This window comes from Acanthopagrus latus, chromosome 4 (genome assembly GCF_904848185.1).
Source record: "Acanthopagrus latus isolate v.2019 chromosome 4, fAcaLat1.1, whole genome shotgun sequence".
In the NCBI taxonomy this organism is placed as follows: Eukaryota; Metazoa; Chordata; class Actinopteri; order Spariformes; family Sparidae; genus Acanthopagrus; species Acanthopagrus latus.
The window spans coordinates 27,793,447-27,809,997 of record NC_051042.1 but is presented as its reverse complement, the minus strand read 5'-3'; the positions used below and the strand labels follow the sequence as shown (position 1 = coordinate 27,809,997).

Sequence of the window (16,551 nt, the reverse complement as noted above, 5' to 3'; positions counted from 1 at the left end):
TACAGCTCCGCATAGCAAGAGTACACTCTGTTTGAGTGGTGTTTCGTCTTCTTCTCGCTGTCCCCGTTTTTCTACTCGGAGAGAGGCCTGGCAGCGCTCCCATGCACTCTCCCTTAACTAATAAACAAAGAATGGTTTCCCTTATATAGCTCTATTCAAACACCACGAACCTCCACGAGCAGCATCGGAGGCTCACAGGGGAGGTGGGAAGAGCGCAAGCGAGTCTGCTCCAGACGGAAAGGTTTTTTCGGCCAAGGGCGAGGAGCACTGACAGTGAAATTATGTAATGGTCATACATTAACAGGCACTTAAAGGGGCTATTTCTGGTGCGGTCCGTCGGTAGAATTTTGCAATGTCATGTTGGATGTGTTATGGAAGGATCTGCAGACACATCCAGCACAAAATGCATCGAGGAAAGGAACTAAAACCATTAGTTCATGGATGATCATTTTCAAACAACATCACAGGAGGGGTGAGAGAAGAGGCCCATCCTGCCGCTTTAAACATTTTTACGTGCTCGTGGTCGAACATCACTATGACGGATCATGTCAACATGCACTTTGCACCCTGATTCACTGTATGCCGGCAGAGAAGACTGAGTGTTAATCATGGGGGGGGGAATAAAACTAGAAAAACATGCAGCAAGAAAAATTCAAAATAAATAAATGATAAGAAACAAGCTGGCATTTGTCACATCCATCACTTCAGATGTGTAAAGCAAACACAGACACCCAGCTGAATCGTTTTATCAGAGAATAATAAACTATATACACTTGAATTTTTTTTCAAGGCTAATCATTTCCAAATATCTGGAAAAATAACGACCTGTCAAAAAGATGTTGTTTTCTGCAACTAAAATCTGTTGACGAGTGGGAGACGGTTGACCGGCAGTGCTTAGAATCTCAACTGGATTAACCTGTGTGCGTGCATCTGAAGCTGTGGCATAACAATTTATATAGTTCTGCATATGAAAATCAGTTGGGAAAGCAGTAAGCATAGTAATATCTCTTACTAACTAGCAAACTAACAGGCCTGGCTAGCGCTGGGCAGCCATAATCGCTCTCGGAGCTTCTCTCCATTTTCTCTACAGTCCTGTTTAGTTCCCCCTTAAAATTTTGTTTAACTGTGCACCATTTTTACGAAATTAAAAGTTGCTGAAGAGACAAAACAAAGCTCATGGGACGTCAAGTTAAGCTCAAACAGGTAATTATGTAACTCCTGTCAGATACCTGTCCGAAAGCCATTGTGAGGCTATGGGGCCGTTTTCAAGCCAACACAGGAAGCTGAATTAAAACGAACGGTGCAATACAGATAATAGGCAACGACAACTTCCTCCATCGTTTCATGCCGTAGATGCCCGGCCAGAAAACACACACAAACTGGTTGGTGATTGACTGAAGGCTGAACTCATTCAGGATACATTGTGCCAAATGCCGAGCCTGCAGAAACAATGGGAGCCGCAGCCAAATCTGACTGCAAATGACATAAGTGCTCCCCTGGATTTCAACAATCTATTCATCGCACTCGCATATCCACAACATTTTCAGTCTATTCAGCAACACTGGGATCATTTCAGCCCTTCTGCCAGCATGGTGGCCCTTACACAGAGAGGGCGACTCCCTGCCCAACATTTGTAGCAAAGAATTTATCCCCATGTGAAAAACCAAGAATAGATGCCCCGGGCTGCAGGAGGGCCGTGGAGGAGCAGAGGGGTGGGGATACATTTCCAGCGCTCCCAGAATGTTTGCTCGTCCCGCCGCTCGATAAAAGCATCGCTCCGAGCCGCTTCCCTCTCACTTCCCGGGGAATTCCAACACGAGTGTAGTTTTCTACCAACCACGACATCACAGGGACCAAAATAATTTGATGAGTGATACAAATGCCGCAATTTGTCAACAAAAAAAGCAAACAGGTTGAGTAATGTAGGCGCCATTTGGTCATGACTTTGGGAATAGATACAGTTGCGGTCAACTGCTAAGGGATCACTGAGGCAACAGAGGAAACGTAGATGCGGTCATGCTTGATTTAACCTTTAAAAAACACGAGGAGCTAATGTTTTCATCGGCAGAACCATCAAAGCTGTATACGCTCAACCCCCTCTATGGTACAGATTCAACTGGTATCCTGTCTTGTTCAAATGCCAAGCCTGAGCTCTATTCTATCACCGTTGTGATCAATTTCTCCAGCAGAGATTAAAAAAAAAAAGTCACCTTGAAGCTGCCTCTACTGCTCATTCACCATTCATGTGCAAAAGTCGGAGTGACGCATGTAAACAGACTTTTGATTATCAACCCAAAATAACCACAGCGAGTGGCACTGGCATCGAGTGGTCCGCTGAGAGCATCCAAAATAAAACACTTTGCTCAGGAGCACTTGTTGTGCTGGAAGAGGGTGTTACATGGTTCACTTCCCAGCAAGCAAACTGGTAATCTCTACGCAATGTGCGTGCTTCTGTAACCTTTAAGCAACTACTGCATTTCCATGTCACTTTGGCAGGATCGAACAGCCCCCCTGACCAGATGGACGAAGCAGGGAGATGGAAAGAAGAAGTTAACCACACAAAGCAACACAAGCATTAATATGGAATCCAAGTGAAATGGGAAAATTACAGGGTCGCGCAGAGTGACATAGTTCACAACGGTGTTTGGCAACACGTGGTCACTTTACAACACAGCCAGTCTACACTCTGTTCGCGGTGTGGCGTAGTTGTGTGCTGGGAGCAGCAGACACCTGATTAGGTTACATTTCTGCCCTGGTGACTAAGAGGCATGAGCCTCAAGGTGGCAACCATGGCAGCAGGGATTTCTGCCAGAGACGCACTCCAGTAATAGCTGAGGAGCTCATCTGCAACCTGAAACCCATTTCGGGGCAGATCCGCTTTCAGCCGTGGGGGTCGAGACGACTGCTCGCCTCGGCCAAAGCGCCTGAAATTACAAGTCGGGGTTTCGAAGTCAGCCTGGATTCGGCCCGACGAGGAGAGGTCCGTCTTACTGACGTTAGTGCAACTGGAAAGAGAGTTCAAGATGATTTGTCTATTCAATCATGTCACGTTATTTCATCATCAACAAATCTAGCATTATCAATAAAAAAAGAGCATTTCAGTGAAAAAGGAAAAATAAAAGGTGACCAATTTGTTGCTATCTGCATGTGTTGATCACTTTTTATTGACCATATGTGAGCGGACTGTAACGTTATGTGACATGTGAGACCGTTGCTCTCTCTCTCAGTTGTTTGTACAAGCCTGTGGATGATTTGTTAAAGTCATTTAATGGTGCTGCTAACAGAGAGCAACAGTAGCCAACGCCGGTTTAGAAATGGAGTCCTGCTGACATAAAACTCAAGAGACTCCACAGAGCCCCTGTAAGTTTGGCGGCGACTGCAGACAATTAGACAATTTTTATCTCGTATTTACATATTTAGTATTAACAGATCCCTTGACAAGCAGTTCTGGGAAGCGAGTGAAGAAGACACTCAAATTCAGAAATAGCTGGTATTCATTTCAAAAGGTCTAAACTTAAACAGGGGGACTTCACCTCATTTCACCGCAGGGATCGTTCATGTTTCATGTCATATTTAACCTGGTGTCATATTCGGGAGTTTTTTTACCTCTCTTACATGCATGTGTATATGTTGACCATTTGTGTTGAGTCCTGGAGTTGATGTTGCACAGGGGCATTTCAACACAAACAGATCATCGCTGCATTGAGAATGGAAACTTTCGCTCTTGGAGCAGTGTAGAGCAGTCCATAAGTCAGTGCGACCACGTGGTGAATTCCCAGCTCATAGGTCAGATCACACCAGAAGACAGATGACTTTAATGTCATCGGCCATACAGGCTATGTAATACTGTGAAACTCGACCCATTTTGGCATAAACATCTGTGAACGCTGTCGTCAGCGTGCTCCTCTACCGTTCAAATGATCAACTCCGTTCAAAATGCCTACAAGGTAGTAGGCAGCATGAGTTCTCTTCCCCCGTCACTATGACAACCATTCTGGCGATTGCTGCTCCAGACTGCTCAGTATGACCAAATTTTGGTATTTTTAAACCAGACTAGGGGTCCACAGACTTACATCACAGCACACACATGACCACATACAGTACGCAGACTGCCACAGGGCACTCCGATAGACTGCTCATCCCGGAACATACTCCACGTTTAATTATCGACTGAAACAAACACTGAAAACATTTCCTGTCCTTGAGTCATACGGAGTATTTAAAACCAATCAATTAGCAAAGGCCACTCGTGCAGAAATAGTTCTTTGTGTTACTGGCAGGCAAACACTGTACTGGCTTGTGTTTGTAATGCAATGCACATTGGATTTTGGACTGAGTGGGAAGCGGGCAAACCAGAACTCAGTGGGAGGTGGGAAAAAACAGAAAGTAGATGGGATGTGCCAAGAAGGCAGCCTCTGCTGCGTCCATCCAATAATGACCAACATTTCCACTTCAGAAAACTTTGGATGAACACTTCACCGCTGACGGACAGAGACTCATCATCAATGGCTACAGTCTGTTCAGAAATGTGCACCCTCTCTTTAAGTTGGTCATTTTATTTTGGTAAACTGACTCGCATTTCTATGGCACACACATTCATACACTGATGACAGAGGCTGCCATGCAAGGTGGCAACCTGTTCATCAGGGACAATTCAGGGTTTGGGGTATCTTGCTCAAGGATGCTTCAGCGTGCAGCCATGGGATTTGAACCAGCAACCTTCTGATTGCAGGACAAAAATGCTCTACCTGAGCTACATCCACCCTTGTTTATTCATATTCAATCTGCTCTCTAAATAAGATTTGGGTAAAGGTTGTCACTTCAGTTTTTATCAACCTGGCCTGTTGCGAACTATAACCCTTTCTGGGTGACTTGGACAAAGGAGCATGGAAAGTGTTTCAGTAAGTTTTCTGTCTAATTCTGTTCAAAACTCAGTCATGTTACATTTGGAAGGGCAACGCTCGGGGCCCCTCTTTCTCACAGGAATCCCAGCTTGGAATCTTGTGATTTGACTCTTATGTTTAAGGTTACACATGCCTTTGCTTGGTCTCAACGAAGTGTGAAATTCTGTGATAGTTAACTTGAACTAGGCCAGACATTCCTCCTCCTCCTCCATTCAGACCTTTTTCCACCCCTCACAGTGAGCACGTCACGACGACACAGCGTTCTCACAGTGAGTCTTGCCTGCATGTGTCCATATGGGAGCTGCAGTTAGTCAAAAAAGCTGCCGCTTGTGTCATATGAAAGTTTATCATCGATTTGACAACCACTGTGGTTACAGTGAAACAGCAAATGCACATGTTGAGCAGCTGCTTTGTCAGAAATTTGATAGAAGAGCAACCGTTAATGTTTAAAGCACAACCAAACTAACTCATTGTTGGTGTGCATACTGTAGTTAGGCAATTTGGATCCAGGCTGGTAATGACAGACTCAGTAAATGCATTGACTCTCTATAGCAGAGGAATGCCAACACAGATACAAAAATTTGGTTTGATTTCATTAAATAGTATAACAAAGTGCATGTGTGCATCCAGGGACTCAGCAACAGTTGCCTAAGTCAAAAATGAAAGTAGTCCTTGTTCATTTCACTTCATCTCTTAGGGTGAGGAAAGTGTGAGGCAAAAAGCAAATGATATCCAAGTCCGACAAAACAGGGAGAAATTCCACCGTTTGGGTTGAGCATTTTATCAAATGTATGCAAAATGATACCATCATTCCTGCGTGGTTTACAGAATCTATATCATCGAGAAGGCACGTTTTGCTCATTCACGTCCTAGGTACACAAGGTCTGCAGTCAAAAAAGCCAGTCAGAGAGCCAGGGATAATAGCCACCATGCTTCTAAATATGAACGTTGGGCCAAGTCTGTCCAATCTTTTCTTACAATACAAAACCCCAAAGCGCCCAGATAAGCAGGAGCTCCAATCCTACATCATTATGGTTGTGATCAAGCTTGCGCAAGGTCATCAAATAGCGTGCAATGCCTTGCAGACATGCAGACTAATGCATTCCTGCGCCATTCTAATGATGTTCTTTAATTACTTAATTACATATAACCATCATCAGTCAAACAGACAACACAACGGCAACTGAATTTGCTAATCAATACAAAATAAGGAATGAGTTCCAGGTGACTGACTAGGAACAGCGCTGGAACCATTGATTCTTCGCTCTGGTTATTGTTGCACTAGCAGCAGAGGCAGGTGAGTTGTGAATAACTGTGGAACAAGTGTCAAGGGATGCTGCTAGCAACACTCCTTCAAAATACTTCGCAAATGGAATTCAAGCAGGCTCTCTCTGTTCAGCTGAAATTCTTACACTTGCATGATAAAGTCCTCTTGTCATCACAGCAGCTTTTTACACAAAAAAGGAAACCCGTACAACTCTTGCAGGAAGTCCATCAATCAGTCACAGCAAGCACTAAAAGGTGAAGTGAAAAACATCTATCCTTGCAATGCAACGTTCTGTTGGAAACCCCGGGTCTGTTTTGCAGACCAAGCACAAGGCAGAGCCCTCCCAGCAGGACAACACACCTGGCCACACCACAAAAACTGCTCAGGAATGTGTGAGGAACATGACGAAGACCTCAAGGCATTGAACTGGCCCCCTGAATTCCCCAGATCCCAATTTGATGGAGCATGTGTGCAGCAACGAGTTCGACTGATGGAGGCCCCCACCTCACAGCCCGCAGGACCCCGAGGATCCACCAGTCGATGTCCTGGTGCCAAACGCCGAAGAACATCCCAAGAGGTCCTGTGTCTGTGCTTCGACAGGTTGGAGCTAGTTTGATCACACAACACGAGCCCCCATGTAGTTTTACCATCCTGTACTGCTGTAATAGATTTTACTAAACCCGACAACTCTGAGTGCCACAACGTTCCCGACACTTCCTGTCAGCTCAGCAGAGCTACCTGGCTGAGCACAAGCAACAAACTGTTGGCTCGCCTCCCAAGGTCCACTGCATTACCATGCTGCCTCTTGTGATTAAAGTGTCATTATGGTGTGCTTATTACTTCCCCTCTGTGGCGGCTGGTGACAGCAAAGGCCTGCTTCCATGCACAACAAAAGGCAGGGATCAATAAATTAGCCATGTGCTGCTGATGAGTAAACCCCTTCACTTCCGGACGAAGTTGCCCTTGAAGGTCTTTATAAGCCAGAAGCACATATCCATTGAGTGTTAGTCGCCCAAGGCTGCAGCCCAGGCTGAATGACTATGGAAATTACATAGCAAGCGCTTTGCTTTAGTATCTTTGTGTAAGATATTTCAAAAGAAACAGGGCAATGGATGACAGGTTATTCTCAAACAGCCATTTAAAGATTGATTTTAAGACCTCCGATTAAGGCAAAGCATAATTAATATGCTTGCAGCTCTCATCGTGTGCACCTAAGACATCATTTCCTGAAGATTCACACCGCTTCTCCTTCCCTGCCACCGGCTTCAGCACTAAATAACTGAACAGCTACACAGTAAAGAGGGTATTTGTTGGTCACTCGAGCTCTGCTCGGAGCCGATTGGTTTCAAACTACTAATAGCATAATGGATGCATAAACACATCCTCCAAAAAGGTCAGCGCAGCCGCTAATATAATGAAAAAGCTTTTGATTGCTGCTTTTATGTGAGGGAAGCCAGATAGAGTTTGGTCAGTTTAATAAATGATCGGTGCCACGGCTGGTGGCACAGCTGCATACTAAGCAGCAGCAGCAGCAGCAGCTGATAGTAACAGTGAACAGTGAGGCTTGAGAAATGACATTTTCACAGAGATGAAACAGAAGCACAACTGATCAGCGCCGAAGAAACGGGCAGCCTGGCTCATTATGGGCGAGCTGCCATTTTGAAAGGACACGTTTTAACGCGGGGCAACTCGGGCAGACAGGATGACATTCTCGGAGGCCGCCGCCGCAAAAAAGTCTTCACACCTTTATTAAGTATGGATTTTTTGGGGTGGGAGAGAAAATTGTATTTAATAAGCGCCAGCCGTTCCTGCAAGAAACGCTTGTCCTGAATGCCAAAATGGATCTGGATGCACAGACCGGTGTCAGACATACCTCGAGGATGTGTAACAAACCAGTCAGAGGGAGAGCATTCGTTCCTGAAGGATTACGCACAAACACACCGCAGCCTGTAAGGTCATGTGTCTTTTCCTGACAAGCCAGGGTCTAGGCAGCCAGGAGGGGAGTGGGGAGAAGTGTGAGAGAGAGAGAGAGAGAGAGAGAGAGAGAGAGAGAGAGAGAGAGAGAGAGAGAGAGAGAGAGAGAGAGAGAGAGAGAGAGAGAGAGAGAGAGAGAGAGATTGATTCAGGGGGACAATTTACTTTTGCCTATTAAACTCCCTAGACAACCCCCACCCACCCTCCCATCCCCTCTCATCTCATATGACCCCCTGTCACGTCTGCCCCCTAACCAGGCTCACCAGCCACACGGTCGCCAACGCACACACACTGCCTCATTGACATGCATTGATCCACTCTCGCATTAGGAAGTGCATTGCAATCCTCCGGTCACCAAACTTGGCGCACAAAAACCAAGGCATCATTCAGCCTCATCGTACCTCGCTGCCAAACAGGAGAGGCACATCCTTGAGATCTCCCTGGCGGTAACAAATGCTAGATATAGCATGTGATTGGTATTACTGGCAGTGCCTTGCCTTTCTAAGAAGGGGTGTGGCGGCAGAGAGCGGATCCAGGCAGCCATCCTCCACTATATATATATATATATATATATATATATATATATATATATATATATATATATATATATATATATATATATATATATATATATATATATATATATATATATATATATATATATATATATATATATATATATAAAGAAAAAAACCTGGGAGGATGGCTGCTGCAGAGGAGCCATGCATTATTCTATATGTCACTTCTTTTTTTCTCTCCACATGGCTGCTCTCTTGATCACCTTGCTCCTGACTGCACATGCACCAAACAGGCTGGATGAAGCTGGAAATACTCCCCCTACCTACCTACCTACCCACCCACACACCCACCCACCCACGCCCCTGCAAGCTATATGATGAAGCTGGATTTTCCCTACACGACCAGGTGCTTGTAAACGCAGCAGCATGCACAGGTGGCCGCCCTTTAATATGTGTTTTTTTTCCTTCTTCCCCACATGCATTATTAAAAAAGGGAAAAGTTGGAAACAATTGCTTGAAGGCGTTTTGCGGGCACTGGCGATGACTTGAGGTGGTTTGACTGAACATGGCGGAGACCCCCGCTGGTCCCGGCGCAGCGTAATCTCCGTGAACTCTTGCATGCCTCTTTTGACTCTGCGCACCTAAAACCCCTCCGTTTTTTGTCTGCACGCTGAGTCCTCCTTACACACAGCCGAGAAAATAAATAAAGCTCACCTCTCCTGCAGCAGCAGGTTCAGCCTCAGCAGCCCTGTTGGTCTGTAAAGTCGCCCAGAAACCGAGCCGATGCCGGCGGAGGAGCGGATCATTAAATGCTCCACAAGTTTCGCGGATTCAAACGAGCGTCGCGGCCGCAGACACGCAACTCGCACAAGCAGCGATCCATTCAAACAGGCAACGCAAGGCAAGATCCCCATCCACACACACTCACAGAGGGAGAGAGGGAGAGAGGCGGCGTGCGGTTTCTTTGGTCGGGAGAAGGTCAGACGGATCGCTGCGTGTGCTGCGGGGGGGAGATGGGCAGCGGAATAAAGCCGATCACGGGCTCGCAGACGTACCTTCGGGTCCTCTACTGGGGCATTTCAAGCGAGTCAGCCCCCGAGAAGATGCACGTTAGCCGACCAGTCCCGCTCCTCAGCTGTACAAATATCCTCCGCGTAGAGGGGAAATTTCCAAGTGGCCGGACAGTGTGCGAGCAGCGGCTCGGCGTGTGTGTGTGTGCGCGTAAATGGGGAGGGGGGGAGATAATCCCACGGTGGGGCAGAGCGGAAATGCGTCATTATTGATGGACCGGGCGCTTTGTAGTCCGTCCACGTACCTCTGTAGTCCACAGGGAATACACAGTAAAAGTTATGTTTACAAACATATCCAGCATGATGTGGGATTATCGTAGAAGGAACAGCCTCTGTTGGTCGTGTTTTTTTCTTCCCACCTGTAGCCTAATGAGGCTTTTAAAGGTACAATATGCAACTTTTCTACACCTATAAGCAAACAAACAAACAAAATAACAATAACAATGTATTGAATAGTGTTTTTTTTTTCAAGCCCTGACATGAGCTTGCTCCAAGCATGTCAGGTGTTTAACATTAGAGCAAAGAGCTTGTAATTTGGATCTTGTGCCAGGGTGAGAATAAAAACTGCACTACCCATCTAGACGTCCCACAGCATGAGAATGTAGAACTACATAGCAATGTTGTAGTTAAAAAAAAAGGTTCAACACACGCAAGAAAACATCGATATGCGTCACGAATGAGATGCAACCTCTCTGCTCGTTTTTTTTTTTTCTTTTTCTGACGAAGACGGGTTGAAAAAGTTGCACAGTGCCCCTTTAAGTCTGCTTCGTAAGGCCCTCTAAAGGATGAGTTTGACCAGAAGCGATAATTCAGCCTTTATCTACTCACGCCTCACGCTGACTGAAAGTCAGGTGATGTTTCGTAGGACGCAAAACATTTCTGGAGCCTCACGGCGCCTCCTAAATAACTGAAGTAGATGGGGACACAGAAAAACACACAGAAAATGGCTCCGCACAGCTCTGCCAGAGTAATTCAAGTCTCTGGAAGCCCTGAGATTCCACGTGGACTAGAAAAATCTATAGTTACTCTGCGTTTACAGTGAAGTTTTCAGTTAAAAAGAGGGTCTAAATGACGTCTTTTCCAAACCAGAGAACCAGACAAGCTGTTTCGGGTATTTTAATACTTTTAATACATTGTGTCTGAATTGTGTTATTGAAATAAATTCGCCTGCATTACCTTGCCTTTAAGTATTGGGTTCAAGCTGAAAAAAACGGAGGAAAAGATTGAAATAAATAAAGGACAGCCCCCTTTAGAAAGCCATCCAAACATCACCACCTGCTCAAATATTTGAGAGGAAGTTCAGAGATGCTCAGTGTTTGTTTTACTGTAGGAGGAGCCAGAGAACCTCAAACCAACCATCTCTGTCGCTCTGTCCCACAAAACAAGAGCCCAAGGACTTATAATGCTGAACTTCAATAACAGTGGGGGACTTTAAAGACCCCATCCTGACTAATTTAAGGAATTACAGAAATACTCTGCTTTACAGAAAAGGTCCAAACTCAGACTTGGAAACACCTTTTGTTTCCCCCAAAAAACTTGTATGTATGTAAATTCTATAATATCCAAGGTACACATTTCTAGTAATGGTACAGTTAATTCTAATATTTTATTTTCAGAAAGTTTTGGACTTATTTTCCTTTCCCGATCTGTGTGACTATGATAACAAAATAATATAAAATCAATCAAAAAATGTCAGAAAATTTGTTGCTCATATGAGCAGAGCTGGACACAGACAAACTTTTTTCTATTTCGGTGGTTGAATGTGGACATGGCTTCCTCGTGTCGACCGTCACTCTTCACAGCAAAGCGCAACACATCCAAAATGTACTTATAAAACAAAATCAAAGCAGCCGAGGCCAGATATCATGATTTTTAGTCCCTAGTATAGGGCCGAGTTCCAAAAACCCTGGATCCTACAGTGCAGTTATCCGACATCTTGGCTCTGTGCCTGTAAAATACCCACATCTTTCAAACTCCACACCACCACCCCCGTTTTGCTTGTGTACATCTGTAGCTTTTAAGCCCGGGCTCTCTGTTGAGGCACTGTTTGTAATGATTCAACGGACTGTCATGTGTGAAACAGGTGGAGTGGCCCTTTAAAGGCTGAGCTATGTGTTCTAAAATTGTTTGAGCGGTAAAACACTTAATGCTACCTGGAAGCGGGACACTCGATAGAGTTTATTATTACCATATTTTTCGCAGGGGTCAGGTGAGGTGAGGCGAGGCGGGACAGAAATATAAAGTGAGGAATTGGAGGCATTTGCTCCACATGCTATAAGTGGACACTGGCTTCTTGTTGTCAGGGTACAGTTGGGTGAAATGTCAGCCCGCGGGGGGGCCAAAGCTTCAAGATGTTGACCCCGAGGCGCAGCAGGACAATTGCAGCTAGATTCCAGACATTCTCACGGGAGTCCCTTGTTACCGTCAGAGCCGTTAACACGTCTGCCTCTATAATCTCTATACTTCCACAAACACTGCAGCATAAATCACCAGGTGTGTGCCATGACCAAGCAGCCTCTTCAAAATAAGAGCACATACAATCTCCAGGCAGAAATCGTCTGCCTGGGAAATGTGTCATAATCTGTCCAGATTTCATTTGAAAAGTAGTTTAAAACACTCTCTTAAGCAGCTCCCACAACATCAGGGTCACCAGAAAAGTTATTACCTTTGAAATAAGATCCCAAATATTTCTCTTCACTCTGGCAGATTTTCATGTTGATACTTTTGCGGTTTCCTTTCAACAAGCGCCCGCAGGCATGGGAGAGGGGAAGAAAAATCCTTTTAAGTACAGCAGACCCACCACATCAACAGTGGAGATGTCGGCTCTTGGCGTGTGTTCAGCTTACTGTACTTTGATGAGGAGTTTCTGCACTGCAGACGTAAGAGGATACTGGAAACCGCAAAAAAACCAAACATTTGAGGAAGTGGCAGGTGGGCTGGTTACTGTTTCACCAATATGTTTGTGTGCATTTGTCAAGTTTATTGTCCTGTGTAAGCACAAAAATCTGTGTACATGTTTTGACCAGCCAACTGTGCAGGTGATGCCGACAAGCTAAAAGAAAAAGAAAAAGAAAAAAAGAAATCAGATAAATGCCACCACCGTGTGGCCAAACACGTTAAGTGCATGTTGCAGAGTAAAGCTGAGGAATTGAGGATTTGGCTGCATGACAAATTCCATCAATGCAATGTACACTCTTCAAAAGGTTTAACATGTTCAAGAGACAGATCATTCAAAGATATTAGGAGTGTTTTGTAGTCTATAGATACAGAAGTTGGATATAGTGGAGAAAATGACTGCTGCTTTTTTTTTATAACCATATCCAGGAGGGTGGATAGTTGTGGTCAAAAAGCCATCGATTTTCTATTTTTCTATGGTTTCTATGTTGTTTTATTCTTCCAATATCTCTTTATCATTGTCACTATTTTTGAGACTTATTCTTGTGCTGCTACTTGTTTCGCTCTGTGCTGCTGTGGTACCTGCAAGTTTCTCGCAAGGGGAACAATAAAAGGAACATCTTATCTCATCTGATGTGTTCTTTAGGCTGTCATTTTTAGTACGCAGGAAAAAGATATTCAAAATCTTTCACCATGAAGGCAATCATGCAGTCACTAAAAAAAAAAAAAAAATGGCTGTTACATAGTTCAAATTGCTCAATTAAAATCAGATAAATTAAACGAGACAAGAATATGCAATTAGATTTTACTTAAAAAACTTAAATACTGCATCAAGTCATTGCTAAGCAGACTCACATGTAAAAACATTTTTACATGAGGAAATACAGGATACAACAACATTTCAGGAGACCAGCTACGTTTTATCAAAGTACACACCTTTCCATATTTTTATAAACGGACAAGGCACAGTCTTGTGTGAATAAAAGATGAATCCTGTGGATGTTTGAATGACTGTAGGGTCAAAGGGTTTGTATCTTTAGCTAGAATTTCCATCCCTAGTAAAATGAACAACAAGTAGGTCATAGTAGACACAAAAAACAGCCTACTGTAATTATTTTAAACCAATCTTTCTGCTTTTGTTGACATTTTTCCAGATTTAGAGCTTGTCATCCAAAAAAGCTACTTCTACTCCTCTGCCCCTGCTACTTTGGGTTTTGGCTCATGTATTTCAGATTCCATCCCCGGCAGACTAGCTCTCCTGCGTGCAGCAATTTCTATCTTCTGCACCAGCTCCACGTCCCACAGATGTGTGACAAAGCTGAGCACCTCCCCATCCTCCATCCCTCCCACCCTGCCCACTCTCCCGGCTCTGTGGATGTAGTCCGTGTGGGATTCTGGGCAGTCGTAGTTGACAACCAGGCGCACCCGGGATGTGTCGAGGCCACGTGAGGCGATGTCAGTGCACAGCAGCACGTCTACCATCCCCTTCTGGAAAGAGCGAAAGATTCCCACACGCACGGCAGCGGGCATCTCCCCTTGCAGACGTACGTGCTGCACCCCCATCTCCTCCAGCGAGTACCCCAGCCAGTTGACGGTGGCAGACTTGTTGCAGAACACCACAGCAGCCCCTCCTCCTTTCTCCTGTTGGAGCAGCTTCAGGGCTTGGTGGAGCTCAAGGATTTTGTCAGTGCCCTTCACCTTCAGGAACGTCTGCTTGACATGGGGCATGAGGAAGTGCAGCATCTTGCTCTTGATCACCACCATGCTGGCGAGGTCGGTGACCTGGCTGAGCACTTCCCCGACACCACCAGGGAAGGTGGCCCCCACCACCAGCAGCTGGGCTTTGTGCCCCAGGCATTGCGTTTCCTTGGGATTTCTGGCTATGTTTGTGTGGAGAAGGATTTCCCCCAGCATGTCAGAAAAGCTGGGGTCGAACATGGTGTCGGCCTCGTCTACCACGAAGAATTTCAGCTCACTCAAGTCCAAGCAGCGTCTCCGCAGGGCCTTGACCAGAGCGCCTGGTGTAGCCACCAAAATATCCGGCTGATCCCTCCTGAAGACCAACTTGATGTGTCCCACACCTCGCCCACCACCCACAGTCCTAGTCAGAAAGCCAAACGGAGCACAGAGAGTCCTTGACACAGCTGCCACTTGCTCAGCCAGCTCTCTTGAGGGCACAAGAACCAATGCGCTAATCTTGTGCGTACCCTCGGCGTACATCTCCGAGTCCTTCTCGGCCTGCAGGCTGTGAACAACAGGCAGGAGGTAGCTCAGCGTCTTCCCGCTGCCCGTCTCTGCGGCACACAGGATGTTGTGACCCTTCATGACCTTTGGGATGGTCTGCAGCTGGACAGTGGTGGGATGTATAATGTTGAGATGCTCCAAAGCTTCCACCAGCTTCTGGCAGATGCGGAGATTATTAAACGATGTCTGTTTGACGTCTTCCTTCCGATTATCTGCAACAAAAGGCGCAACCTCCCTGATGTTGTTGATGGTGAAATGGTCACCAAACGACTTGTTGTGTTTCCATCCTTTGGAGCAGAGAACAGGCTGCTCGAACTTCCCAAGCACGTATCCTGCAGACTGGTTCCGACAGGGGTTCTTGCTCTGGATCAGGAGCTTACCAGCTTTGATGGTGCTGATCTGGTTCTTGCCTCGAATCTGCTTCACTTCGTCGACACGCTTCAGCATGTAGCGAGGAACCCGAATAACGGCGGTGTCTTTGGCAGCAGTTTGACAAAAACGAGTCTGGCTGACAGAGGAGTGAACACGGCAGCAGGCCAAAACTTGAACAAAGTCCGGACAGGGAGACCTGCTTGAGCTGAGAGCTCTGGCGGCAGCCAAACAGCCGACCTTCACAGACTGCATTTTGACGTTTCGCTAGCTTGCGAGTGGCTAACGTAACAGTCCGCTGACAAGAATGCAAAAAACCGAGAATGAACAATTCAACCGTGAAGAAGAAACGAGTTTAGAGCTCAGGGACTCTTTCAAAGTCTCTCTTAATGGTCAAACCCCCCCCACACGTTTGATCTATTAGCATCCTGCTTCTCCTGACAGCGGCGTCGCCATGCTTTATTGGCGAATGTTGATGATGTTTTGTGCGCGGAGTGATGACGTATGCAGACACCAGATAGGGCTTTTTCTTCATTTTAAGATTAATTCAAAGACGAATATAACAATATAGACGTGGATATTTAAAATAATCTGAGTTTATGACGGTTATATAAACAATGATTTAAGATATAAAACCTCAGAAGAATTAATGCTTGAAAAAATCAACATATAAATGCTGCAAACAGATTTGAAAGCCTTTTTCAAAAACGTTTGTGATAAAAAGTAAATAAATACTGTAGAAATATATTATTTTGAGGTACCCTTACTTTTCTTCAGTATTTCCATTTTTTTATTCTGAAAATACAGTGTGGCGGGGTGGAAGCCACCAATTACAGCTTCTCTAAATACTGTCATTAAGTCATTTTTTGGGGGTACATGCACTTTTAACATGTACTTTTTAACCACTAGTATTTTTCAAAGCCTGTAATGTTAATCCTACTCAAATATGAATTACACTATGTAATCTACTTTATTACTTTTAAACTCATAATTAAGTGCTGAGTACAATTCTATCATATGTATTTTTGGACACAATAAGGTTATCCCATCACAAAAGGACCAATGAAAAACCTGACACACAGACAAAAAAACAAACAATGCATCATATGCAGAAGTTTAGGGAGTTTAGGTAGGTGACCTTAAACCCTGAATAGAACAAAGCAGGTGTTGGGAGTGATTTAGACTGAAGATTTGGAGAAACATAAACCCCTTTGACTGAATACTTACTACTTAATATTGGGCAGAATTTGAGAAGAAATGTTTTGTTTTATTGGCAATTGGTTTAAAAAAAAAACACAGATACCGAGAAT

General features: G+C 44.9%; 2 protein-coding genes across 3 annotated transcripts in view; both read right to left on the bottom strand.

Moving 5' to 3' along the window:
* Positions 1 to 9,887, bottom strand: part of tln2a (talin 2a) — a 93,828-nt gene extending 83,941 nt beyond the window's left edge. For both annotated transcript variants that reach the window (XM_037096614.1, XM_037096615.1), the window contains exon 1: positions 9,719 to 9,887. The gene's annotated coding sequence lies outside the window, so the exon portion shown is untranslated. The remainder of the gene's footprint in view (positions 1 to 9,718) is intronic.
* Positions 9,888 to 12,900: 3,013 nt separating this feature from the next.
* On the bottom strand, positions 12,901 to 15,736 carry ddx28 (DEAD (Asp-Glu-Ala-Asp) box polypeptide 28). The gene has a single exon (XM_037096628.1). It carries the CDS (start codon positions 15,494 to 15,496, stop codon positions 13,814 to 13,816), a length of 1,683 nt encoding a protein of 560 aa, XP_036952523.1. The 5' UTR covers positions 15,497 to 15,736; the 3' UTR covers positions 12,901 to 13,813.
* Between the last annotated feature and the right edge of the window lie 815 nt (positions 15,737 to 16,551).